At 36.2% G+C, this 27274-nt stretch overlaps 1 protein-coding gene across 6 annotated transcripts in view; it reads right to left on the reverse strand.

Moving 5' to 3' along the window:
• Positions 1–27274, reverse strand: part of FIP1L1 (factor interacting with PAPOLA and CPSF1) — a 65667-nt gene extending 38393 nt beyond the window's left edge. The window contains exons 1-10 of one of the 6 annotated variants that reach the window (XM_007456082.1): positions 26987–27261; positions 25753–25797; positions 25610–25649; positions 21883–21940; positions 20674–20777; positions 15806–15870; positions 15149–15256; positions 14352–14482; positions 13992–14060; positions 6458–6567 (exon numbers count right to left, since the gene is read on the reverse strand). In XM_007456082.1, the coding sequence (XP_007456144.1) occupies positions 6458–6567; positions 13992–14060; positions 14352–14482; positions 15149–15256; positions 15806–15870; positions 20674–20777; positions 21883–21940; positions 25610–25649; positions 25753–25797; positions 26987–27071 (815 nt within the window). In that variant the 5' untranslated portion in view covers positions 27072–27261. Of the gene's footprint in view, positions 1–6457; positions 6568–13991; positions 14061–14351; positions 14483–15148; positions 15260–15805; positions 15871–20673; positions 20778–21882; positions 21941–25609; positions 25650–25752; positions 25798–26986 lie in introns of all 6 variants that reach the window. The other 5 variants (XM_007456081.1, XM_007456080.1, XM_007456083.1 and 2 more) reach the window with 5 other exon arrangements.

Below are 27274 nucleotides of genomic sequence, written 5' to 3' on the forward strand. Positions count from 1 at the left end.
CACTCTTTCAAAGTAATAGGAAAAACATGTTTATGTAGCTGTTTATTTATGTAAAAAAAAAAACCAACACAGGAAGAACAAGCCAGTAACTAGATGAAATGAAATTGTTTATTGACAGGAGTGAAAAAAATTGCAAAAAGAATGACTAATCTGAGTATACTTTTGGAAAGTCTTGCCTTTGTTAAATATTAAATATGTTTAATGTTCTAGATATGTAGAAAGGAAGTCAATAAGCACGGAGGAAAAGAAATGCTAATACTGAACAGAAACAGAAACAATGGATCAAATTATCTTTTAAGTGATTAATACATACAACCACTCTGAAGGAAATTTTTGAACACAATATTTTGACTATATACCCTCAATATAAGAAAAAGAAAAATTGAAAGAAATCTTGAACTCTATTTAATAGGTTTGTTTTTTGTAATGGCAGGTACACAGTTCTAATCTATTTTGTGTGTATTTCAGTATTAAGCAATGAGTGTATACATTGAACTTGTTGGAACTAGGTTCTCACTGTGGGAAAAAGGAAGATGCAATACAAAATAGGAAAAGAGGAGTAGAACCTGTGGTGTCAAGCTAGAAGTAGAAGAAACATGACTATATGATTAAAATTTTATAAAAATTACATATGGCAATTTCACATTAAAATTGCTTGCTTTTTCCTAGCTCTGAGTGCTGAAAAGACCTAGAAATAGTGACACCCCAATCGCAATGAGCATAACTATTGCCAAGACCGTGGTTTCTAATTACCATTTCCCACTAAAAAGCATCAGGATTCCTTCAAGAAATGGCTGCTTCTAGGGAAGGGGCAGGGAAAATACAACATAGACTGAAACATCAGAAAATAAAGAAATCCTCAAAAAAAGATGATGGGGACATGTCAAAAGGTCAGAGGAGCCAGTCTGAAGAGGCTCCCATGGACCAAATCTGGAACAATTTGAGCATCAATATGAATTACAGTACATATATATGTGTGTATACATATACATGTGTGTATGTGTACATATATAGTTTATATACCCCATTTATAAGCCACACACACAAACTCTCTCACACATAAAATAAAAATTAATGAGTCTAATAATAAATAAGTAGGTGAGGGAGGTGGAAAAGCTCATTTTTAAAGTAGAATGCCAACTAATAAATGTAACAGGAATAACAGAGTTAGACAATGACTATTTTCAGTCATTACAGTAATAATTGATTAAATCAAAAATCATAAATGGACATTAAAATTCATGGAAAGTTCAAAGACAAACGGAATATTTATGCAGTCTCCTCACAGATTATTTATACAGTAACTTTGCAGAAACGCAAAGGACACCACCACGACTAAGTAATTAAAGTTATCACCACTAAAAACGGGACAAACTGACATCATGTACCTACAGGCTGATCCACTGAGAACACCACATTACTTATGTAGTATTCCTGCCCCAAAAGCAAAGCCTGAATCTAATAACGTGGGAACATCAAGCAAACCCAGACTAAAGGATGATTTACAAAATAACCAGATTGTACTCTTCAAGTCAATGTCAACAAATACAAAGAATGTTCAAGAAGCTGTCCCAGATCAAAAAAGAATAAAGAGATAAAGGAGTTAATTGTAATGAATAATCCTGGACTAAATCCTAAATCAAGGAGGAAAGAAAAGAACTGCCATGAAAGATATTATTGAAATAATCAGCAAAATTTATGGCTTGTATATTAAAGTACTGATTCATTATGAGATGTTCTGACATTAACTGTTTCCTATAATTACGGAACACAATGTCTTTGTTCTTAGGAAATATATGCTGAAGTGTTCAGGGGTAAAAGGGCACAATGTCTACAATTAGCATTCAAATGGTTCAGGGAAAAAATATTTTTGAGAAATTATAAAGCAAATATGGCAAAATGTTAATAACTGGTGAATCTGAGTGAACAGTGTATAGACTTTAATACTTTTCTTGCAACTCTAAGCTTGAATTTTTTTCAAAATAAAACATTAAAAAATGAAAACAATAAATGAAGGAGGCACAACAGGGGCTTCTGGTAGTAATGGTAATATTCTGCTTATTGATCTATATGAAAACTTTTAAAGATTAAAAAAACATTCTGACATATTAAATATTAACAATTTGCTGGGCAGTACAGAAAGTCAGAAATCCAACATTCCTACTGATAAAGTACAAAGAACCATTAAAAAAATTTTTTTCTTTGCAAACATACCAGTAGCCATTTATATATTAGTATGGCAATCTAAGATTTTAAACAATAGGAATACAGTGATTAGGTCAGTAGTACACTTCATTACTGCTAAATATTTGCTGTACAGTCTCTATTATGACTTACATGACATTACTGTCTTCTCCCTAAAGTCAATAAAATTTTACTTTTAAAAACACCTAATTTCCATAAATACAAAGAATAAAATGGAAATACTTTATAAAGAATAAAACACAGATATTTATTTAGGGAAATACTTCACAGTGGCTGAGAAGTATCCTTTTCATCAAGCGAAGATGAGTCCAGAAAACAAACTTTTCTAATGAGCAACGAGTACTGTTCTCTGCATCCAAAAGTGACAGTATTAACATGCTGCATCTGTTTCTACAAACTGTGGTGGTAATTATCCATTCTTTTCAGCATAAGTGATGAATCTGCTAATTTCTGTCATTTTTTTTTTACCTCCTTCTTACTATGCCTTATCCACCAGTGTCCTCCCATCACTCCTTATCCATCTCTCCTTCATCTCTCCTTAGATCCATGATCCATCATTATAATCACTCTCTCAAGTACACTCTCACCTTCCTTGCCCCTCTCTCCCTTGGGCATATTTGCCTGGTATAACTTCAACCCCTGCTAAATCCAACTCTAGCTACTCTTCATGAACACATGAATACCTGACAAGGGAAAGACAAATACACCCAAACAGGCTGACTTGTTTCATTTTCAACCTATGGCCACTAACCTCAAGAAAAGTTGGAAATGTACAGTCTCTCCCCATGTCATAAATTTTTCACTCTGCTCATTCCCATCAGCATATAAAAATGCTGTGATTTCTCCCACCTGGAAAAGAAAAGCCACCTCTTCACCCCACACTTCCCTCCAGATAACTGCCTAGCAATCCTGCTCCTTTCCCCCAGGTTTATTCACACACCTCTAAATAACTATTTCAGACCTTCTCCTCTCCTCTCAAACATTCAACACCCTCTTCCACTACTCTCACTTTCACCAGATAAGTCTGCATTCTATGCTGCTGGGAAAAACTGAAGCAATCACAAAGAGAACTTTCAGTTGTTTCCATCACCATTAACCACCCACCTACCTTCACCTGCCCTTCCTCCTATTACAATGAGTGAATTGTCCATGCTTCTCTTTAAGGCTAAATCCTCCACTTGCATATTACATCCCATCCACTCTGACCTTCTTAAGGACACTGCTCTAACAACTGTCCCTTCTCAATTCTTGCATCATCGATTTTCCCCTCTAGTAACTCATTCTCATAAATATAAAAACATGCTGTAATTTCTTTCATTTTGGCAAAAAACCCTCCACCTGACCCCACATTTCCCTCCAGATACTGCCCCATTTCTCTGCCCCCTCAAAAGAGAGAAAAGAAAAAACACTCAAAAAATTGTTCATTCTAATTCCTTTCCTCCTATTCTCTATTGAATCCATTCCACAAAGTCTTTTTTTAAATCTTCACCTTATACCACTGAAAACGTCCTGGTCAGAATCACCACAACCTTTGCATTTAAAATCCAAGTCATTCTCAGTCCTCTTCTTCTTGGCCAATCAATATTATTTGATAGTTAAAACACTCTTCCTATTTTGAAACACACCATTTTCAAGATATACACTGGGTTTTCCTCCTATTTCATTAGTCATTCTTCTCTACTTGTCTCCTCTTACTGTTCCATCCTTATTTTTCTGACCTGCATGGAAGCGCCTCAAGGCTCTGTCTTCTTACTACTTCTCTATTAATACTTACCTCATTTACAACCTAATTCAATTTCACAGATTCATTTAAGTACTATTTAAACACTGATCACTCCCAGATTTGTACCTCCAGTCCATACCTTTCCCCTTACTCCAGATCTATTTATCCACTTCCCATGCAAATATTCCACTTGTATAACTAGTAGGCATCTCAATTTTATCAGGTTTGAAACTGAACTTTCGGTCTCCTCCATCCAAAAATCATTCCTCCTGTAAGTCTTTTCCGCCTCAGATATAAAAGATCTTTTGTGTCTTTTGAAATGTGTCCAGTATCTGACTGCGTCTCACCATCTGCACCACTACCACCGTGGTCTAAGTTACCATTATTTCTTGTCTAGACAACTGTTATAGCCTCCTAACTGGCCTCCCCATTACTGCCCTTAATTCCTCTGTAGTCTGAGCTTAATAAAGCAGTTAAATTGAGACTTTAAAAACTTAAATCAGATTATTTCATTCCTCTGCTCAAAATCTGATGGTGACTCCCCATATATTTCACTTACAGGGAAAGCCAAAACCCTTATAATGGCACAATGTCCTACAAAATCTGGCCCAAATTTTTTTTTTTTTTTTTGCGGTATGCGGGCCTCTCACTGTTGTGGCCTCTCCCGTTGCGGAGCACAGGCTCCGGACACGCAGGCTCCGCGGCATGTGGGATCTTCCCAGACCGGGGCACGAACCCGTGTCCCCTGCATCGGCAGGCGGACTCTCAACCACTGCGCCACCAGGGAAGCCCTGGCCCAAATTTTTTTAAAGAAAGGGGAGGGGGTGGAAGTGGGCAAACCACAGAAAAACTGCTATTGATTTTTAAAAGTTCAATTAGTTTAATTATGATAATAACAAACATCCATAGAATATTTATTATGTATGTACCACTGTGCTAAACACCTTACATAAATTAATCCATTTAATATACATAACTATCCAGTGAGGGTATTATGTAGTATTATTACTGTATTTTATAGATTAAGAAATGAAAGAAGAAGAAGACTGGGTGATGTGCCCAATACACACTAGCTAGTAATACACAGCTAGTGTAATTCATAGCTAGTAAGTAACAAAGCCAGAATTTGAGCCAGAAATCTGGCTCTAGAGTCCAAGCTCTTAATATCATTCTAGAATGTAGAACACCATAAACTCAATGAATGAAGGTTGGCCTCTTTTCAAATATGAAAAAAAAAAAGAATCAAATTAAAAGAATCAATATTCCTCAGCTATCATACCTTCTTAGACACACACTATTATGAGATTGCATTTGGTTTAAAAAACCTTATTTGGAAAAGTCCATGACTAGTAATTGTTTTTCTGTTTTTTGTTTTAGTCATTTTTCCCCTTATGTTTTTTTTTTAACATCTTTATTGGAGTATAATTGCTTTGCAGTGTTGTATTACAGTTTCTGCTGTATAACAAAGTGAATCAGCTATATGTATACATATATCCCCATATCCCCTCCCTGTTACGTCTCCCTTCCATCCTCCCTATCCCATCCCTCTAGGTGGTCACAAAGCACCAAGCTGATCTCCCTGTGCTATGCAGCTGCTTTCCACTCGCTATCTATTTTACATTTGGTAGTGTATATGTGCATGACTAGAAATTGTTAAGAAGCGACAGTCAAAATCTGAGATGGCTTTATGATACTGAATTTTGGCTGAAAGTTTCAAAAATCTTTATTTTAGGGCTAAATTACAAGTTTTCTTTCTGCATTCATATAGTATGAAATATCAGAAGGACAAAATCAGGAAACTACATAAAATAAATTTAAGTAAGTAACACAAAAGGTAAATGATCTGGCTGAGAACTCGTAATAGTTGAGTTACTGACTTGGTTCAGGCTCAGAGAAATAACTGGTTTAAGTCATCTTTAACCCAAGATTAAACTGCTGACATAAAACTTCCCTAGTCTTGGCTTATCCTTTACCATTTTCCTGGTAATGGGTTAATCACTTGTTATGTTTAAGTTAAAAGGACGTTTGCCAACATCTTTGCCTCTTACAGTTGGTACCCTGTAGAACTCAAAGTTAGGTATTATCACAACAAACCAAAGAAAGAAAAGAAAATGGTTTTAATTTGAAAAATTTCTCAGGCTGAAATTTCTACAACCCCTTTTACTAAAATCAGTGAAACATCTTTAGGCCAGTATATCCAGATTTAGGAAGTTCAATAATTCTTTATCTAAGAATAATAAGCACAGAAAACAGCGTGACCTTTGCTGTCACCACCTGTCCTGAATGTGAGACTGTTGTTTCTTTATATATACATGTAACTATATTCCACTGTTCATTTCTTGCTTACCTAGATTTTTTTAGATGAAATAGCACCCAGAAGAGTTTTTCAAGAAGAATTCATTTTGTACCAAAACCAAGTAGAATGTTCCAGTTTTTTGGTATATCATTCAGAGTTTTTATACTTCATATGGCACTAAAGGTGAAGATACCGATGCCTTCAATAAACTGAATCATCAATATCTCACTAACCTGCTTGGTGGGAGTCCAGTCTTGAACAAAGAAGGAGGAGAAGTAAACTCAGCTTTTGTAGATGGAAGCGCTGTTTCCTTCTCTGAATTTCCAGTTCTTCCCTGCTGTACCTTAAAAAAAAGGGTTATTAGCTTGTTTAATTCAATGGAACACTCAAACCTAATACAGTAAAGATGTTAAAATAAGTTCATAACATTTGAAATTAAATAAGAAGAGTGCTTCGTTGCCCAGTATATAATAAAATTAAACTTATTTTAGAACAGCACTAGGTGAAAGGCACCAAAGATGGATTATGGGACCAAAATGTTCCCAACTAGTAAAAAGTTCAAATTAATGTCACTTAAAAGTCCAATAAACTATACCTCTTAAGGACTTTCATAAATTCCCTCAGATCACTATAAATAAGTCCAAGATATTCAGTTAAGACTCCATGTTTCAGAGTTCAAGAAAGGCCTTGAAGAATTCAGTATACCCAGAAGCCTGATGTCAGTCATCTGTCTCCTTAATCCCTCTTCTCACTCTTTACGTTCACTTTCAAACCAGTCATCTACTTACTTCATAATCTCTCCCATATCTGCCCATCCTCTGTGCTCCTGTCAGATCCTCTGAAGTATGGTCCAGTCATATTCCTTTAGACTGGTGAAAATCTTCTTTATGCTCTTTTGCTTTTATACTCACCTTCCTATCTTAAAAATCGTCATTAATTTATTAAATTTAAATAAAGTTCAAGTTGCCCTATACTTAAATAACACCACTGTATCTTAGGCCCTATTTAAATTCTACTGCCCCTGTTCAGTCTAAATTCAGCATCACTCTCCTTCCCTATGAGGCAAAGGCCAAGAGAATTCACACACCTTGACTCTGATATATTCAAACCACTGATTCAATTCCAGAAACCATCTACCTCTCAAATAAACATTATGTGGAACTCATTTTCAAATAAGATATTAATGTTAATACTAATTATATGAGGGATGATAAGGATCAGCACTAAGACAATGAGGAGAGAAAGAAAGAAACAGATTTGTTAGACATCTGACAGGTAAAACTGACTGAATGTGGTGACAGGGGAAATAAACATGATTTATTCACCAAACATTTATTGACTATCTATTATGTACTGGAAACTGAGACCACAGAGAGAAATACAACAAAATTCCAGACTGTGAGAAAAGACAGGCACAAACCACCAAAGCAATACAACAACTGTTATGAAAAAAATATCCCTGGGATAAAAGATACTATGAGAACACAGAAGAAGAAACGCACTATTCTTCCTGGGGATGTCAGGAATACTCAGAGTTGACACTATGGTCTCAACTGTTCCCCTGCGCTCCAATAATTTACACCCAGCTTCTCACATGTCTTCTAAGCATCTCAAACTTACATGGCCAAAATAAAGCTACTGATTTCCCGCTATCCCCCAATCCGATCCTCTCCAAGTCTTCTTCCTATGAGTAAATGGCATCAAGTTGCTCAAGAAAATAAAAACAAAAACAAACACAAACCTAGCAATGATCCAATACATATGAACAACCAATGTCAACTTTACCTTGACAATATATAGCAAATTCAACCACTTATCATTCTGTCCACTCCTAAAACTCAGGTCAAACCCACCACCACATCTCATTTCTTCTATTACACTGTCTGCTTTGATCTTACCTCTCTAAAATCCATCCTCTGTACACAGCCAAAGCAATCTTATTAAAAATATAAATCAGCTCATGTCTCTCCCCTGCTCAAAATTCTCCAATAGGGGCTTCCCTGGTGGCGCAGTGGTTGAGAGTCCGCCTGCCGATGCAGGGGACACGGGTTCGTGCCCCGGTCTGGGAAGATCCCACATGCCGCAGAGCGGCTGGGCCCGTGAGCCGTGGCTGCTGAGCCTGCGCGTCTGGAGCCTGTGCTCCGCAACGGGAGAGGCCACAACAGTGAGAGGCCCGTGTACCGCAAAAAAAAAAAAAAAAAAAAAATTCTCCAATAACTTTCCGATGAAAACAGAATAAAACCTAAACTTATCATGGCCTACAAGGATTTATGGTATGGGCCCTGCCTACCGCTCCAACTTTGTTTTCCTCTATTCCTCCCCAAGTTATCTTAACTATGCCCAGTCACAATGGCCTTTTTTCTTGTTCTTTTTAACAGATAAGTTCCTCCTTTATGAGGGCTTTTGCACTAGATGTTCATTCTGCTTTAAAAGATCATCGTGGCTCAAGTATTGTTCAAATGTCTCCTTGAAGTGGCCAATCCCAATCTCTATCATATTATCTCTATCATATCATTCTGCATTTTCTTCACAGAATTTCTCACATTATCTTAAGTCCTCTTACTTATTTTATGTTTATTGTCTGCCTGCTGCCACTAATAACACAGGATCTCTGAAGACATGGATGGCGTCCAGTTCAAATCTGTATCCTAAGTGCCTAAATACACTGCCTGGCATGTAATGAGTGCTCAAATATATTTGCTATTTGATTGGCTTTGGGATTCAGCTTTAAATGTCATTTCTTTAAAGTCTTTCATAGAACATAGAGTTTATATAATTTTTGGCATGATTATCTAATTACTACCTATCTTTCCCATTAAGTCAGATAACTCTTAAGACCACAAAGTCTATGTCTATAATGCTTACCTCCCCTCTCCACCCAAACCTAAGACACTTCCTGGCATAGACAATGCTCAATTAAAAGTTGGGATCTGGAGAGCAAGTGGAACCCTAGTACTGGAGCAGAGCAGCAAATCTGGTCTCACAGAAAGGGAGCTCTACTGGGCACCAGAAGGCCTGGATTCTAGTCTCTGCTCTTGAGGCTTTGAGAAAGTCTTTAATCCTTCTACCCCTATTATCAAACACCAGTAACAACTACTCAGTCTATTTCATCAAGCTCTTGTGATGACCAGGTGAGATAATGGGAAACCACTTTATAAATGTGGGGTATTAATGTTATTCTGCCAAAAACTACATAAAGATGAATATCTCTGGAAAGGCAATTTAAAGAAAGTAATGAAGATAAAATAATATGTTAAATCTTAAAAATAAACACATAAGTAAACAAATAAATAATAAAAATTGGGAAGGAGGAAGGGAGAAGGGTTGGAAAGAAGTAGAAAGAGGGGCAAGAGATTATAAATTAAAGAGTATTTACAATAGGGGAAAAAGTGAGAAAAGGTATCAGGAAGACAAGATACATTTTCAAACATGTAAAAATTGCTTGTGTTTCCTAACTTAGTTTTCTTTTCTTGTTAATTTCTTCATAATATACTCATTATAGTAAACAATTCTGAAAACCTTCACCATTTTAGCAACCCTCCTAATCAACCTGCATTATCATTATCACTTTGTCTTCAGATGTTGCACCCAGCATTATACAGACTCAAAACTTGTTTAATCACAACATAATGAGATCATTTTTTCCACATGATCTAATATTTTAAGAAATGACTGTAAGACATTATGACTGATTTTATAAAAATAAATTATATTTTTACTCAAATTATGCTGAAACTTAATTATTTTGTAAAATTTCCTTCAACTGCCCTTCACAGCATTATTTATAAAAGTTTAATACTACAAAATAATATCTAAAAAGAAATTATTGTGAAACAGCCAAATAATGGATTATGCAGCTATTTATAAAGTGTTATTTATCAAAAAACTTTAATAACCTAGGAAAACATTTACATGTTAAGATGAAAAAAGAAAAAATAGAAAATCACATAAATTATTTATTACAATTTTGTTTCAACCCACAAGAACAAAAAGACTGGGAAGGCAACAAAAGTTAGGACTTTGAAAGCAGATGAAAAAATAGTAACTGAGCAGACCAAAGAATCTGAATCCTAAATCAGCAATGAGAAAGCAAAGACATATTGATTTTCACAGCAAGACCCGCAAAGATTCAGGAATTGACAACTCTAGCTCCCAGAACATTTCAAGCAGCTAAATATAAATATAAACCCTCTAGGCAGGATACTAGAATGTCTTCTCTGAAAACTCAGATTATCACAAAAAGAGAAAACAAAAAGTAAAACAAAGATAAAGATACTGACATCGGAGACTGTGAGAAAAACTTAGCCCTACAGTAAAGCCTACAATCAACAAGTTCTACCCACATGCACAGAGCTTCCAATCACCTTTTCAGTGGCCCATTCTCTTGAGTTAATAATGGGCAAGGATCAACAAATACTTGAGAAAAGTCAAAGTCAGAAGCCAAAAACAACAAACTTAAAGATGAACTTGTAGAAAACAGACCATGCACAAAAAGAAAACCTAACAGAAACAATCTATCATTAACATTAAGACCTTTTGAAAGACAGAGGGAGGAAAAAATACTGCATTACTGCATGCATGAATACGAATAGGCTAAAGTTAAATACTGAAGGAAAATCTTCTTGGATATTAAAAAATACAATAGCAGAAATGAAAAAGTGAACAGAAGCATTCTAAGGCTGAAGAAATCTCCCAGATAATGGAAAACAAAGAGAAAGGAAAAGAGAAAAACTAAGAAAATTAAAGGAACCAACATAAGGAGGTCTAGTTTTTGAATAAGAGGCCCAAAAGGCAGATGAAAGCAGAGAAAAAGTAAAAAATAATAATAATAATAATAACAACGTAAGAAAATATCCCAGAAATGAAGGATATGTACTTCCAGATTAAAAAGGTACAAATGAAAGCTTGGTACAATGACTGATAACAGACCAAGACACATGCTTATGAAATTCACAACACTAGTGACAAAACTCATACATGCTTCCACAGAGGAAAAAAAACATCTATGCAGGTGTGCACCCATTCTCACTAGTCACTCCTCTCTTGCCCTCACCCCAAATTATGTAGTTATACAACTGCTTTTGTACCCAATTGTGTGATTTTATTTTTATACTTATTAAATTTCATCTTTCATTTTGCTAAAAAATATATAAAAAATCTTTTATATTGAAGTATATAAAAAGACTTTAAGAATGTTAAAATGTTGATAAATCACTTGAGACACTGCCATAATAAACACATGGCAGTTCACTTGTACTATTCTACCTGTTAGAATGTTTGAAAATTTACTTAAGTAAAAAAAAAAAAATTATTTTAAAGATGCTGATGAGTTGCCTCTCACTTGACTAAGGATGAAAAAATATCTTTGTAGTAGATATGAAAATAACTTAAATTTTGATTCTTAAATTTGTTCCTTTGTCTATCCACCAGTACCAGTCTGGGTCTTTCTTCATTTCGTACCTATAGTACTCCAACAGCTCCCTATCTAGCCTCTGTCTCCCTTTTTCCCTCTTACATTCTATAGCTTACCCTGGTACCAGTTCTTTTTCTAAAAACCAGATTTGCTCATACTATTCTCCTACCCAAGAACTTTCAAATGGCTTCCTATTGCCCATACATATGTCTGCAAGCTAGTTTTAGATTAAGATCTTTCTCATCATTTCTACCATTTCCAGGATTCTCTCCTCTATGTCTCATCTACCCCAACTCTCCTTTAATGCTAACTGGTTTTGTTCACATTGCTCTCTCTGCCTACAATGTTCTACACTCCCGTCTCCTACTAATGAAAACTCACTCATTTTTCACTTATCACATCCCATTTGAATCCTTCTAGATTCTGCAGTGCAGGATAACCCAATCTCTCCTCTGAACTCCCTACTGTATTTTGTCAATACACCAACATAACACTTGTCACAATACGTCATGGTTATCAGTTCACATGTACACATCATTCAGATCATGAGCTCCTTGAATACAAAGACCCTCTTTTACTGTAGCATCTAGCACAGTGCTGGGCACACTGAAGGTACTCAGATACATCAAGAAAGCTGGGCAAGCTTTTTTCCTTCTCTTTCTCACCAATCCTAATAATTATAGTTCAAATGGTAGATAAGTGGACAAGAGCTTGGACTTCATCCAACCACACCATACACTGCTGCCAGAATACTGCTACTGTAAGTCACTCTCCTGATCACTAACAGGGAGTAATTCCTCCAATTCATCTTTCTGGTTTCTAGGCTTTCTAAAATTAAACCACACTCTACAAAGCCATGTCTTCTGTTCTTCTCCAGAAATAACTCTCTGATCCAATAAAGCTGATTTCTTAATTTGACTATACCTGTTAAATTTAAGTCCTTATTCATTCAGAATTAAATAAATCAGAATGGAACAATGACCTCCTCTCACATGATCAAAAGAAACTTCAAAATAATTTTTCAGTAGACTGTATGTATATAACTTATTCACAATGGCTACCTTCAACAAGAGACCAGACCCTAAGAGTTTCTTTTTATCCTTTAGTTTTAGAAGTTTACTGCAAAAAGACAAAGTATAGAGAAGCTGGCAGTTTAAAAAGACAGTTCTCATTTCTGTTAGAAGAAAATTAAAAGCACCATTGCAAACAAACTATTTCTCATCAAGACAACTTTTCTAACTATTCATTGCAATCATGAAAAACAATATATTCAATGTCTCAATAAGTAGATATCACCAAAAAGAACTTGATGACCATTTAAAATAAGATAGACATCATCACACACTTTCAAAATATTTACAGCAGAACAAGAACCAAATACTTACCCAAAGTAGGATGTAAATTAAAATTAAATTCTCTATACAGAACTGTGTCCAGCAGAGCGGCTACATCTGCGGATATAGCACATGCATTGCATAAGGCAGTATTTTGGTGGACTGGGCTGTAGCCCCAAACGGGACACAGAGAAGTTCCTGCCCACAAAAGTTCCCTGGGTATATAATCCAATCTAAAAGTCACTCCCAGTCTTCATCCCAGTGTCACTCAATACAAGAATCAAGAATTAAGAATTAAGGTAAAGGAAGAAGAGTTTACAATCAGATTTTGAAAAAAGTTTGTAGGTTGCTTGCTGTGTATCACACAAGTATGAAAATACATTATTCTTGGGACTGATCCTATGGAATGGAGAAGCCAGAAGTCAGACTTGATACCCAAGTGGTATCAACCTGCAAGTCCCTCATTAAACCTGCTCCTTTTAATATTAATTTAAAAAAATCAATGACTTTATCCTAATTTTGTTGAGTCTTTCTTGGCGACCGGCAAAGAACACCTAAGATTCCTGACCCATCTTAAACTGCAGAAGACATTACACCAATGGTTTCAGTCTCATACAGATAATAAGCAGTATGTCATCTACCTTACCATTTTTAACAGAAAAGTAGGACAAATAAGTCTCCAATTCTGATAAAGATTATAGCGGGATCTACAATGAGTGCATAGCCTGTTGCCATGAACTTTTATATCCTACAAGCAAACACACACTTGACTCAAAATAAAATCACAACATATAGCAAGAATAGTTTTACTTTGCATTTGTTAGTATAATAGGCTATAATTCACATGCTTGCAAAAGTGGAGATAAAACAACAATCAGCAAATTTGTAAGTCACCAGGAAGCTGAAGGTTTGGAAAAAAGGTAGCTATTTCCACTTTAATCTTGTCCCTCGAGTAGTGGTATGGGAGCAGACTCAAGAACAAAAAATGAGAGCAACCAAGGATAATTTACTAAAATTCACCTTAAAAAGATTGAATCTGCCATCTTGGATCTCTGCACCTGGTGTAACTTCCATAGTACAGTCTTCGGCCTAAGTTAAATAACATATTCCCCATTAAGATACCACATAATTTTTAATTGATAGGCCACATAAAGACAAACCAGCTGTGGCTAGTCTGTGAATTGAAACTAAAAACATCAGATAATCATTAATATGAAACTCTGAAAGGGAAGGAAGGGAAAAAAAACAAACAAGGTAAAATGGAATTTTTAAACTATCATATAGCATTTAACCACCTTTATAGGGAAAAACTGATGTATTTAGGGAGCAAAACTGGGATGGTAGAAAAGGCTGGGGTATTTTGGAATATTTACTAATTACCGTAATTTTATTTGTAGTAGAGGTAACTGGTATAACTTCCAGTCCCATTCGTATCCTCTTTTGTTTTTCACAGTAAGCTTTCCAGGTATCTTCATTAAACCCATAATTAAAATAATCAGAAAGATCAGCACCTAAAGATAAAACACACTTTTAGTGTACGAAATTTCAATTCTATTTTTATGCAGCACATAAAATATAATAAACTGTAAAAATAGAGTTCTATTAGTCTCATCTTCTAATTTTACCAATTCTCCCAATTGGTAAAATTTTGATCAAAATTACTCCCTTTAGAAATGGCATTACAGGGTAAGCTGGGACAAAATGAGAGAGTGGCATGGACATATATACACTACCAAACGTAACATAGCTAGCTAGTGGGAAGCAGCCGCATAGCACAGGGAGATCAGCTCGTGCTTTGTGACCACCTAGAGGGGTGGGATAGGGAGGGTGAGAGGGAGGGAGATGCAAGAGGGAAGAAGTAAGGGGACATATGTGTATGTATAACTGATTCACTTTGTTATAAAGCAGAAACACACCATTGCAAAGCAATTATACTCCAATAAAGATGTTAAAAAAAAGAATTGGCATTATAATAAAACAATATTCAAGTCTACTTTTATACAATGCTAGGCCACCTGTAAGATTTAATAATAGAGGTTCATTATTGCTCATGTGCTTAAGATAATGAAAATTACATTTAAAAAATAATATTCTAAACTGATGCTGAAAAAAAACTTTTCTAATAATTGTTTAGACTAAAAATCTTTTGAAACTGATATAATCCACAATAATCTTACCAGGTTTACGCCATGGTTTATCTTCAAAAGAATCCAAATCTACCTCCAAAAGTGGCACTCCATTAATGCTTCCAGGTGCATCAAGATCTACTCCTTTGACTTTCGTCCCTACTTTAGAAAATTACAAAATGGTGAAGGAACTATATTAATAAGAAGCTGAGAGATACCACAGACAAACAGAAAACAATGACACCTTTTTACTACTATTAGCACTAAATATGGTCAAGATTCCAAACAGAGTAGTAATGGTTACCACAAATAAAAAGTGAGGTCAAAGTTTATGGTGTAGCTATAAGATAAAATAGAGAGATTAGAGACTTCTTGTTTATAATAAGGGATTCCTATACCAAGAAGTTAACTTCCATGTTTTAAATCATTGTCTTTGTACAGTCTGTGAGCTGTAAGAAAGGGTTGTAGCACCAAAAAACAACAGCAACAACAAAAAAAAACCCCCCACACACGTGACAGGAACCCTATGTGACCCACACAGCCTAAACTATTCATTATCTAGCCATTTATAGAAAAGTGCCCATTCTATGATATATGGTCAAAAACTGCTCTTTTTAATTGAGCTGTAATAGCTATTAAAATCTATTCATGACCTATTCAGATATATGCCCTATTTTCTATTGATGCAACTGCAAATACAAATTTTACCTGTAGTTCCATAAACTCTTCCTCCTGTCTTGATGTTAAGATTTACAGGTGCTGTACCATAACTCCTAAAAAATAAAAAAAATTATCCTGAGATGCTTAAAGTAAACAAAAGCAGCAATATATTCAATATGTACACATAAATTACATACCCACATATTAACTAGATAAACTGACACTAACTCAAACATTTTAGAAAATGTTTTAAACTAATTTAAAAAGCCTGTCACTTGCTTAATAAGAGATAAAAAAAAAATATTTTTTAAAAGTCTGACTAATTTTCCATCTCAAAAACCTACCTGCGATTAACTCAATATCCCAGTCTAACAAACTTTCGAGAAATTTGGCTGGGAAGGGAAGAATAGTTTATATGCCTTGTTTTCACTTCCTTGACTCCCAGTCATCCAACTGGACTTGTGAAAACTCACTGCTTCTAGTCTGCCTAACAATTTCCATCTTTTGTCTCCAATGTATTAAATTTATGAAACCTAGGTTATTCTGCTTAAAAAAATAAGGATATTCAATAAAATATTCAAATAACTGTATAAAGATCCACTACTATAAATGCAAGAAGTATGAAGGAGCCTAAAATAAATGGTTACTGTCAAGCTGTACTATCATTACCAACTTGAAAGGTTTAATCATCTCATTGACTAATTCTCCAATAAGTGCTTAAGCACCAATAATACATCACATATAGTTCTAAGCCAAGGAGAGAGAATGAGGAGCTGGACAAATATGGTTCCTGCCCCATGATGCTTACATTTTCAACAAGCTAAATTCAGCACAGCCAAAGCACTCTGAGGTATCTATATATGATGTACAAAAGTCCTAGCTGTTTGAAAGCCAAAATACAAAAACCAAGGACTGTCTCCAAATGGTCCTCTTACAGAACTGCTAAAGGATAAACCAAAACAGTATTTATAAAAGGCTTACCATAGTTCATTAAATGAATTTCTTTGCTTCTCACCCAGCTACTTTCCTTCCTTCCCCATTCTGCCCTTTAAAACGTTACTTTTCTTTTTTAATGCCTCCAAGCCTTCACATTCATTGTGTGTAAAGAACCTTAGCTGTCTGGAAAACTGCACTTAAGTAAATCTGATACCGTTCAATAGCACCCACCATGAGGTCTCAGGCTTCTCTAGGGGTTAGATCCTATATACTTGGATGTTTACAAAAACTTAAAAATAAATGTATCAAAAAATTTTATCTTAACCTGCTCCTCCCACCTTACCCATATATGGTAATACACTGTTCAGTACACTGAACTACTCTAGAAAGCTCCAAGTCACTGAATCCTTTGTCTCCCTTTCCATCTACAACCAACCCATTACCCATGTTATTTCCATTTATTATTCACTGAAATATATTGAATTCTTCCATCTATCCCTATATTACTGCTGCTGGTTTAGTTTGGACTATCATCCCATCTGGATGATTACTTCAAATCTAATAACTAAGTTCTATCTAGTCCATCTCAACTACTACTGCTAGAGTTATATTTTCAAACAATGTGACCTGCCTAAAAACCTTTAAGGGTTCCATGATGACACAGCAAAAACATCCTAACTACCTTCTTCTGTGGTTTCAAGCATCCTCTCTCATCTACCTTATCCTCCAGTCTTGTGGTTCGTCTAAGTCATGCTTCCACTACATCTAAGTAGTTTCTTCTGTCAAAATCATCAGTTCTCTTTCTTCTGTCTCAAGAATTATTCAAACAAATTCATATATTACCTCCTCTAGGATCTTCTCTTCAACACATGCAGACTTTTAGCAACTGTCCTCTCAAAGCTTTCCAATCACCCTGTACATGTTTCTATTCAAGCATTTACACTGCAAGGAAAGTATCTGCTCACATGTCTATCTTCCTCACTACTTTTGATAAATAAGGACAGTTGATATTTCCATCATCAATTATTAGAGTGCCAAACAAACTGCCTTTGAAAAGTGTTAATGAATGAGCAGCTGAATTTCAAAGATACAGCTAAGAAACCACTCCTCTATACAAGGTAAATTATTCCTACCCTAAGATTTGATTTTCCTCATACCTTACTTACAGATACAATAAACTCTGTAACAAAAGTATGTCACCTAAAAAACTTTCTAGTCTTTACCTTCTAACAGCTTATAATAAACCAATTTAGTATTGTTCCTTGAAAACAATTTGCTCTTTAAATTTGCCTCTGAAATGCTGTGCACAAAGTAAATATTCATCAAATTTTATTTTCTCCCTTTCTTTCAGTTTTCAATGGATATATCTTGAGATATTAAGGTTAAAACAAGCTTTATACGCTTCAGAAAGATCTGTAACTTACTTTGAAATGCATAAAAAATACAAAATAAGGGGACTTCTCTGGTGGCACAGTGGTTAAGACTCCACGCTCCCAATGCAGGGGGCCCTGGTTCGATCCCTGGTCAGGGAACTAGATCCCACATTCAAGCCGCAACTAAGTCGTTGCATCCCACAACTAAGGAGCCCATGTGCCGCAACTAAGAAGCCAGCAAGCCGCAACTAAGACCCAGCACAACTAACTAACTAACTAAATAATTTTTAAAAAAAATACAAAATAAAAAAGATGGATTGATGAATGGGTGGAGGCATGGAGATAGGCAGGTAGTAGACAGATAGCTGATAAAGCAAACACAGTAAAATGTAAATTGTATAATCCAGGTGATGAGTAAATAAATGGGTGTTCACATCAGTTCCTTAAACTTCGAATGTTTGAAAATTTTCGTAATCAAATGTTGAGAAAAAAAGTTCAAAGACAACGTGTTTTTAACACGCAGTCAATTTAGTGAATAAACACTTACTAAATACTATATTTAAGGCAATGTAAGGAATAGGAAAATTCATAAACCACTCAAAGAATTTAGAATCTAAAGGTAATAAACACGTGCAAACATCATTCAATCCATGAAACCGGAAATTTTGTTATAAGAAATAAAGTTCAGATAAAGTACTATGGGAGTCTACATGTATTTAATATTTGCACGCAAGTCCCACCCCAAAATTGGTCATATTAATAAAAAGTAATCACCATTTGCTTTAATTGTTCTGTACTTGAAAATACAGATAATTTTATATTAAATATAAGTATTTACTAAATATGCAATTGATTATTATAGTATTATGTTAAAGTTCCTTCTGCATAATGCAGATGGATAAAGGCCTATTAGCATAAAGGCTTACTAATATCATAGCTCAACACTAATTATTTACTTTAAGTGGGGATGAGGAGAACATCAAGAGTTATCCTAACTTGAATAATTTAGTCTCTTCTCAAACCTGCTCCCTAAAAAAGTTGCTAGGGTCTTAAAATTACATCAGCAGTCATTATTATAATGCAAAACTGATTATGACAACTGAATTACCTTTAAGCTTCTTGAAATAACTTTTGAAAAAATTTCTCTACTGAAGAAATAAAAGATTCAAAAGGATTTATGTATATATTGGTTCATTTCAGATAAGGCTGCTTTAATGAACTATAGTGCAATTAATGAAAAGTTTACTTTATATTCCCAACGCACTAGTACCACATCATACATCCAATCTGAAAAGGATAGAGAAAACGTCAACTCATATTCTACCACCATAACAAAATCACAATATGTACTTTATTCCCTTCCAATCTTTCTGTAAGATTCTTTATGTGCTCAATGAGTCAATGACAGGCCATTCATTTGATCCAGCTTTACAGACTATAAACTTTGAGACAACCTATTGGCATAAATAGCATACAGGATAATTAACCACTTGAAAAATACACTATGAAAAGCAAAAAGAAATACTTTTGATACTGTTTTTATGGGACAAAGAAATTAAAAACCTAAACTGAAGTCTGGATAGGTAATAAAATGTAAGAATAATATAGATGTAAACAGCAATTTAAGGTTTTCTAATTCTAATTAAAGAATCTGGGGACTTCCCTGGTGGTCCAGTGGTTAAGAATCCGCCTTCCAATGCAAGTGATGCAGGTTGGATCCCTGGTAGGGGAACTAAGATCCCACATGCCACAGGGCAACTAAGCCCACGCACTGCTACTGAGCCCGCATGCCGCAACTAGAGAAGCCCTCGCTCAACAACTAGACAAGCCCGCGTACTGCAACGAAGAGCCCATGCGCCGCAACGAAGATCCCGCGTACCGCAATTAAGACCTAATGCAGCCAAATAAACAAATAAATAAATTAAAAAATAATAATAATCTGGGGCTTCCCTTGTGGCACAGTGGTTGAGAGTCCGCCTGCCGATGTAGGGGACACGGGTTCGTGCCCCGGTCCGGGAGGATACCACATGCCATGGAGCGGCTGGGCCCGTGAGCCATGGCCGCTGAGCCTGTGCGTCCGGAGCCTGTGCTCCGCAACGGGAGAGGCCACAACAGTGAGAGGCCTGCATACCGCCAAAAAAAAAAAAAAAAAAATCTGTATCACTCAATCCATTTGTAAAACCATTTCAATTTCAGGAATCAAAAACTGCTGCTTCTTGTAACTTTACCTAATTAACTTTATGTTTAAGAAAAAAATATTTTCATGGTGAAATTCCTTTTAGTCATGAGATATATTGATACTTGACATATAACACTGTATTAATTTTAGGTAAACAACATAATGATTTGATATATATATAAACTGCCAAAATGATTACAATAAGTTTAGTTAACATCCATCACCAAAGATAGTTACAAATATTTTTTTTCTTGTGTCAACAGCTTTTACCTACTGTCTTAGCAACTCATCACATGAAATTTTAACGAGTTCTTTCATATCATGGTAAGATGAAAAAATGTAAAAACACTGGAATCAACCACCAATTGTTTGATATAGACACACTACCTTTGATTTAAGCACACAGTTGTTACTTAAAAATAACTTACCCATACTGTGGTGCTCCCGTTTTAATGTCTCCTATAGTGACATGAACATCATCCTCATCATCATCACTGTCGCTATCACTATCGTCTTCAGTCTCTGTCACTTTCTATATCAACATAAACAACCACAAGATACACTCAATAATCCATTTCAACGTCCGATATGAATAACTGAAAAGGTAACCATTTTGCATTTTTTGAGCTAATTCTAGAGAAAAAGTTACAGTGCTACTACCTACTTCAACTCATTTACAACGTTGATGTTTTGCAATGATAAAAAGGGATAAGAATGTGAAGTAAAACCTTTTTTCAACATTGTCTTTTTGTAAATAGCACATGTATTTTTTCCTACTATTTATAACTGCTCCTCTTGCACAAAGGATCTAAGGCAATGTACTAAAATACCTAGAAGATATTTTTAAAATATTTGAGGAATTCTTAGCAAAAAGAACATGAAGGTAGGAGGAAAACAACTAATTTTAAGGGTCACAGTGTCACCGTTAAAAGCACCAAATAGTTAAAAAGCAGCTCACTTATTCTTGACATTCATGTACACATAGAAAAGGCCCTGCATGCAAATGACTGAGGGAATACTTTGTTTCCATGAGTAAAAGCAGGGACATTTATGAAGGCTTTATTTTGGCTCTAAAAGGCTGTTCTGTGCTTAGTCACATAATAGTAAATTTAAAAAGTAGATCACCAAGGCTAAATACTCTTTTGTATACAAGTTCAAGCTTGCAGAATAAGAATTTCCTTCTTTTTACAAGATTAAAACGTTAAAATACTCATGGGACCAATGATTTGTTCACCCCCCCCAAAACATCACTTTTAACAGGCATGAGGTCAGACTGTCATTTATATAAAAAATAATTTTTGCTAAAAAACTTGACAAACAAGTTGAAAAACTCAATGTCTGCTTTGAAAACCAGGCTCACTATGATCTAACTGACCTATGACCACTGGGTTCCTTGGTAGCAACAAACATCAAGCCTTTGCACATGCCCCATTTCATCTGAACTCTCCTCCCACTATTCCTTCTCATGGTTACACTTGTTTTTGACGGCACCAGATGACACAGGAGATATAAAAGGGGCCCGATTATGCAAAATACTGGCAGTCATGTTAAACTCTGGTTTTCTTCCTAAGTGAACAGGAAGCTATTGATAAAGATTTTAAACAGATAAGTAACCAGATCTCAAAGCCTTATGTTACCGGTTTAGGTACGCCATTTTCAGGAGTTTCATCTTCAATTCCCGATGGAGGGTTAGCACTACAAACAACAAAAATAAGTACACAACTGGTATTACTTTTCTGAAGTACAGACGGAGCATACTAGTATTTTTAATCTATGTCTGATAGTTTCCTGAAATTACTGTCTCCACCAGAGACAAAAAAAGATGGTAAAAACTGCCTGTCCTATTCTGCTATTCCTAATGCCCTACATAAAACGTGTATACTGAACACTGGAAGTAGAATGGAATTGCCTCCACAATTTGTTAACGATGCCAAATTTGCAATTTGACGGTGGGGTACAATCTGAGTTTTTACATTTTTAAAATATGCATCATACTTAATCAATTTTATTTATCCTAAAACTACACTGAACTTCAAGGTACTCTAGGAATTGCCAAGGGCCATGTAACACACACAGTTTCCTCTTTTCCCTGGGGCCCAAGGAACTCAGATGTGCGGTATGATGAGGTTAACTCAGTACTGAGTTAACACACATGCTTCTTCCTAGTTTTCTGTTTCATCAGTCTTATTGGATATATGTCCTTTGTTGTATAAAAAACAAATTTTAATATTTTAAAAAAGTTTACTTTCATGTAAAGACTGCCTTCCAATTTGACACTAAGGCGCTCCGGACCTAATTTTGATGCATTAAAAAATAATTACTTTTTTAAAACCAGTTAATACTTGAATTTGCCCTGTTACAACAAAATTGACATGTAACAATAAACACATACTCTGAAGAGACTCAAGCATATGGCCATTAACCATGAAATAAAACTTCTAGTACCACAGTGCAAATGGTTCCTTATATTTTTAATAATCATGATTTTGAAAGTGGGAATTAACCATTCACCTCATTTTATAGATGAAGAAACTGAAATACAAGGCAACTGACAATTATTTAGTAGCATTTCTAGGGAAAATGTCCAGATGTTGATATAGTTCAAAGCTCTTTTCACTGGGTTTCTGCTAATCTCTTCTAAACTTCACTTTTTGTCAAGCAGTTTCTATATAAACCAATTTAATCTCTATAGTGGTATTCTGTAACACAATCTCCAAACAAAGCAAAATGAAGGACAAAACCTGAAAACTTATCTGTTAAACTTTCATAGTTCTAATGCTTGAACCCCCCCCAAAATGCAATTATAATTATTCAGTACATTTCTCAGATGTAAGTTGAGCTTGTTCTTTATGTCACAAAACAGTATGTTTAGCCACAACTTTGATATAAAACAAGACAATCAGAGACAGCACAGTGCAATGGTTAAGAACAGTTTTAACAATGGGCCAATCACAAAGAAGCTGGGGAAAACTCTAATAGCAAAGACTCGGCTCAGCGCAACGAACTAGGTACCGCGCTGGAGAGCAGAACACAGGTTTGGCAGAGCTCTCTTTCCCAATAGACTTTTGAAAGTTTTAATTCTCTATCACCATTAAAACACTAGAAACATGATAAAATTATAAGCTTTATCTAGAAAAATAACATTTTAAGGGTAGATCTTTTCCTTTGGATGAAATAAATTTAACAGCTTTCCAAATAAAATGTTAATAAGGAACATGAAGACATTTTGACAGTGATAGGGAAGGGCTCCTCTCCAATCAATTTAATCAAGCTGTGTATTGAGGAATTAAGACATATTTAATCAGAAAATAAGCTTCAAGAATGATAGCCAAGAACTAATATTAACAAAGTAAAATAAAAATTAGTTCACAAAACTGTGTATCTGATTGTTATCATTAATTTCTTGATCAACTGAAAAAACAGGGTATGAAGAAATATTACTTTCATAACTATTAAACTACACAAATCCCAACTCTGTGGTTAACTAAGTAGGGTTAGGAACTGGGTTGGATATATCCATTTCAAAACTAAATGACAAGGGCTTCCCTAGTGGTCCAGTGGTTAAGACTCCAAGCTTCCACTGCAGGGGGCGGGGGTTCGATCCCAGGGGGATGTTCCGCATGCCACCAAAGGTGGACAAAAACAAAAAACAACAAAACAAAAAACCCTAAATGACAAGATTTCAGATGATACAGCAATGAATAAAATAAATAAATAAAAACAAAAAAAATCTTCCAACATAGGGGTATTTTTTTTTTTTTTTTTTTTGGGGTACAAGGGCCTCTCACTGTTGTGGCCTCTCCCGTTGCGGAGCACAGACTCTGGACGTGCAGGCTCAGCGGCCATGGCTCACGGGCCCAGCCGCTCCACGGCATGTGGGATCCTCCCGGACCGGGGCACGAACCCACGTCCCCAGCATCGGCAGGCGGACTCTCAACCACTGCACCACCAGGGAAGCCCTATAGGGGTATTTTTAAGCGAGGAACAATCAACTCAGCACCCCCTGAGCTGTTTCCACTTCTCACTTCTTCCCTCCATTAACTTTTTAAAAAAATAACAGCTTTGAGATACAATTCATGTACCACACAATCCACTCATTTGAAGTGTACAACTGAAAGGTTAAGTATATTTACAGAATAGTGTATGTATGTATCTATCTATCTAATTCCAGAACATTTTCATCACCCCAAAAAGAAACCTTATATATTTGTAGTCACTCTCCATTTTCCCCTGTCCTGGTAACTACTACTTTCTGTCTCTTTGGATGTACCTATTGTGTACATCTAATATAATAAGAAACATAATACGTAGTTCTTTGTGACCAGCTTCTTTCATTTAGCATGTTTTCAAGGTTCATCCATGTTGTAACACATCTCAGTACTTCATTTCTTTTTACTGCCAAATAGTATTTCGCTGTATGGATATACCACTTTTCTAAATCTACCCATTTGATGGACACTTGGGTCATTTCCATTTTTTGGCTATTATGAATAATGCTGCTATATATGGTAGCTCTATGTTTAACCTTTAGAGGAACTATCAGACGGTTTTCCATAATAGTTGCACAATTTTACAATCCTACCATCAGTGTATAAGGGTTCCAATTTCTCCATATCTTCACAAGCACCTGTTAACTATCTGTCTTTTTTATTACAGCCATCCTAGTGGGTGTGAAGTCGTATTTCCCCCTCTTTTTAAACCCAAATGTTCTTTAAAAGTCCTTTTTGTAATCACGCCTCCCCCATTATAAGACACTAAGGCATCTGGTCAGTGATGTCAGCATATCCATATACTATCCATGAGCTATTCTGAAATTTAGAATAAGTTTCTGGCTCCCTGATATGTTCTGTAAATGATACTCAGACCTTTCTAGTAATCTAACAAAGGCAATCAATCTTATAACAAATTCACTAATTCTACTTCGAATTTTAAATAAATACGAAACACTGAAATTATAACCACAATGCATTACACCATCAAAAATATTAAGTTGTAAAAGTAGTTACCCGAGGAATTCTTTATCTTAAAAAAATTTTTAAGTTAAAACTTTTTTTCTTAGTAGTCTGATGGTTATACTGTATACTCCACTACTGAGCTCATTTAACAGTACAAAGTTACTTAATAGTGAAAAATATCCAAACCCTTACTTCAAAAACATTTTGTCCCCTGGGCTACTAGCAAATAAACAGAATTGGTATAAGATTACGTCCTGAAATAGTAATAAACTATAAAGGACTCAGTGTCTTGCTATCTTTGTCAAAATGTAATCAAACCAATGATTATAACAAAATAATTCTGACAATCTGTTGACAGAAGCACTGTACCGCACAATCTGCAAAATTATCAACAAGAAATTTCACTAACCTGGCATTTTCTTCTTCTGGCCTTTCAACTTCATTTTCATCTACCAAAAAAAATACACAAATAAATAAATAAAATTAACAAACAAACCACTCTTAAAGAAACCAGTATTATGAAAATCTGAAGTGATCATCACAAGCACTAACCTAGGTCCTTTGCCAAATCACTGTGCACATGCACGTCCCATGGGCCTATAAGCACATCCAAAGTTAGATCACCTTATAATGACTTAACAAGATATGTCTTTTATGAAAAATAAAGAAATAAAAAAATCAGACTTTACTTCTATAAAAATAAACTTAAGAAGTATTAAAGATTTCTAGACCTTTGTAAAAGAAACCCTATACATTTACATTTCAAACAGTACTACGAATGCTAAATCTTGCCGCCAAAGATAACGTATTTTACAAGTTTATCAAAATCAAAGTTTGTCGAAGTCACATCATCAAGGAGCTGCGTGGTGCCCAAACGTGCACTTTTACTAAACTATCCTAAAGACAATCAAGAATACGCATTTTAGGCAAGGAACAAACATTAACTTTCAAATCTAGTACCGGCAACAGACAAGAAGGGACTGTGACTTCATGGAAGTTAAGAGCCAGATGTCAAACAACTCCCTTTCAAGGGGGAAGTAAAAGATGCAGTAAACTTATTTTATGAAAAAGATATACACGAGGTGATACTGAAAACCATAAGCCTAAGGGACATGAGGTACTTCTATGTGGGTTAAAACGCAGTCTCTTAAAAAAGAAAAACTTCACCTTAATACAGGAGACATTCGGGGTTTTCTTTATGGGCCATAATGTATTCCATCTCTTTCTTTCTCTCTCTCTCTTTTAATTAATTATTTTTAAAGCACGACTTTCACACAAGGAGGTACCCTTGCAGGTGCATTCCATACAAACTGACCATCAAGAAACAAGACGTTAGTTTTACAGCATCAACTTTATTTAGCTATTATTACAGAATGACTGTTCCTGGGACAGGAAGGGCATCCCATACTCAAGGGGCAAGAAGAGACACACCAACACAGCTTAAAATCGATATAAGAAAACAGGAGGAAAAGAGCACAGAGGCGAGGCGGCCGAGAAGCCCGGTAGGAGTGGACGGCGAGGCTGGGGGCCCGGCCCCTAGCCCCCTGCCCAGCGGGGTCCCAGCCGCCACCTGGTGGGTGCGTGTTGGGGGGCGTGGGCTGGGCGGGAGAAGGCAAGGGGGGCGGGGGACGCGCACGCCTAGCTCGGCCTAAGTCAGGCCGCATGAGGCTCCATGCAAGAGGCCCCAGGCGGCGGCGAGAGGGCCCCAGGACGCCGGCCGTTTGCGGGCCGGGAAGAGAGGCCTGAGATAACCCGGGAGAGAAAGAAGGGACAGGAAGTTCCGTACCGCCATAGAGCCACTCTTCCTCCTCATCCCCTCCGGTCCCGCCGCTCAGCTCCGACACTAGGCGCTCGACCTCGCCAGCCGACATGGCCGCCCCGAGCACAACTTAAAGGCGGCGATCAACAGCCCCCTCCAACCCTTCCCCAGCCTCGCTGCCCGGGGTCTCGAGAGGGGCGCGAACCCGCCGGCGAGCAAACGAAGAAGGCGCGAGACTCAAATCCGGGGTAGGTGGCCCCGGCGGCGGAGGCGGCAAAGAACACAACTCCGGCGCCGCTCCGCCCGCGCACGCGC

Source organism: Lipotes vexillifer, unplaced genomic scaffold (genome assembly GCF_000442215.2).
Source record: "Lipotes vexillifer unplaced genomic scaffold, Lipotes_vexillifer_v1.1 scaffold42, whole genome shotgun sequence".
NCBI lineage: Eukaryota > Metazoa > Chordata > Mammalia > Artiodactyla > Lipotidae > Lipotes > Lipotes vexillifer.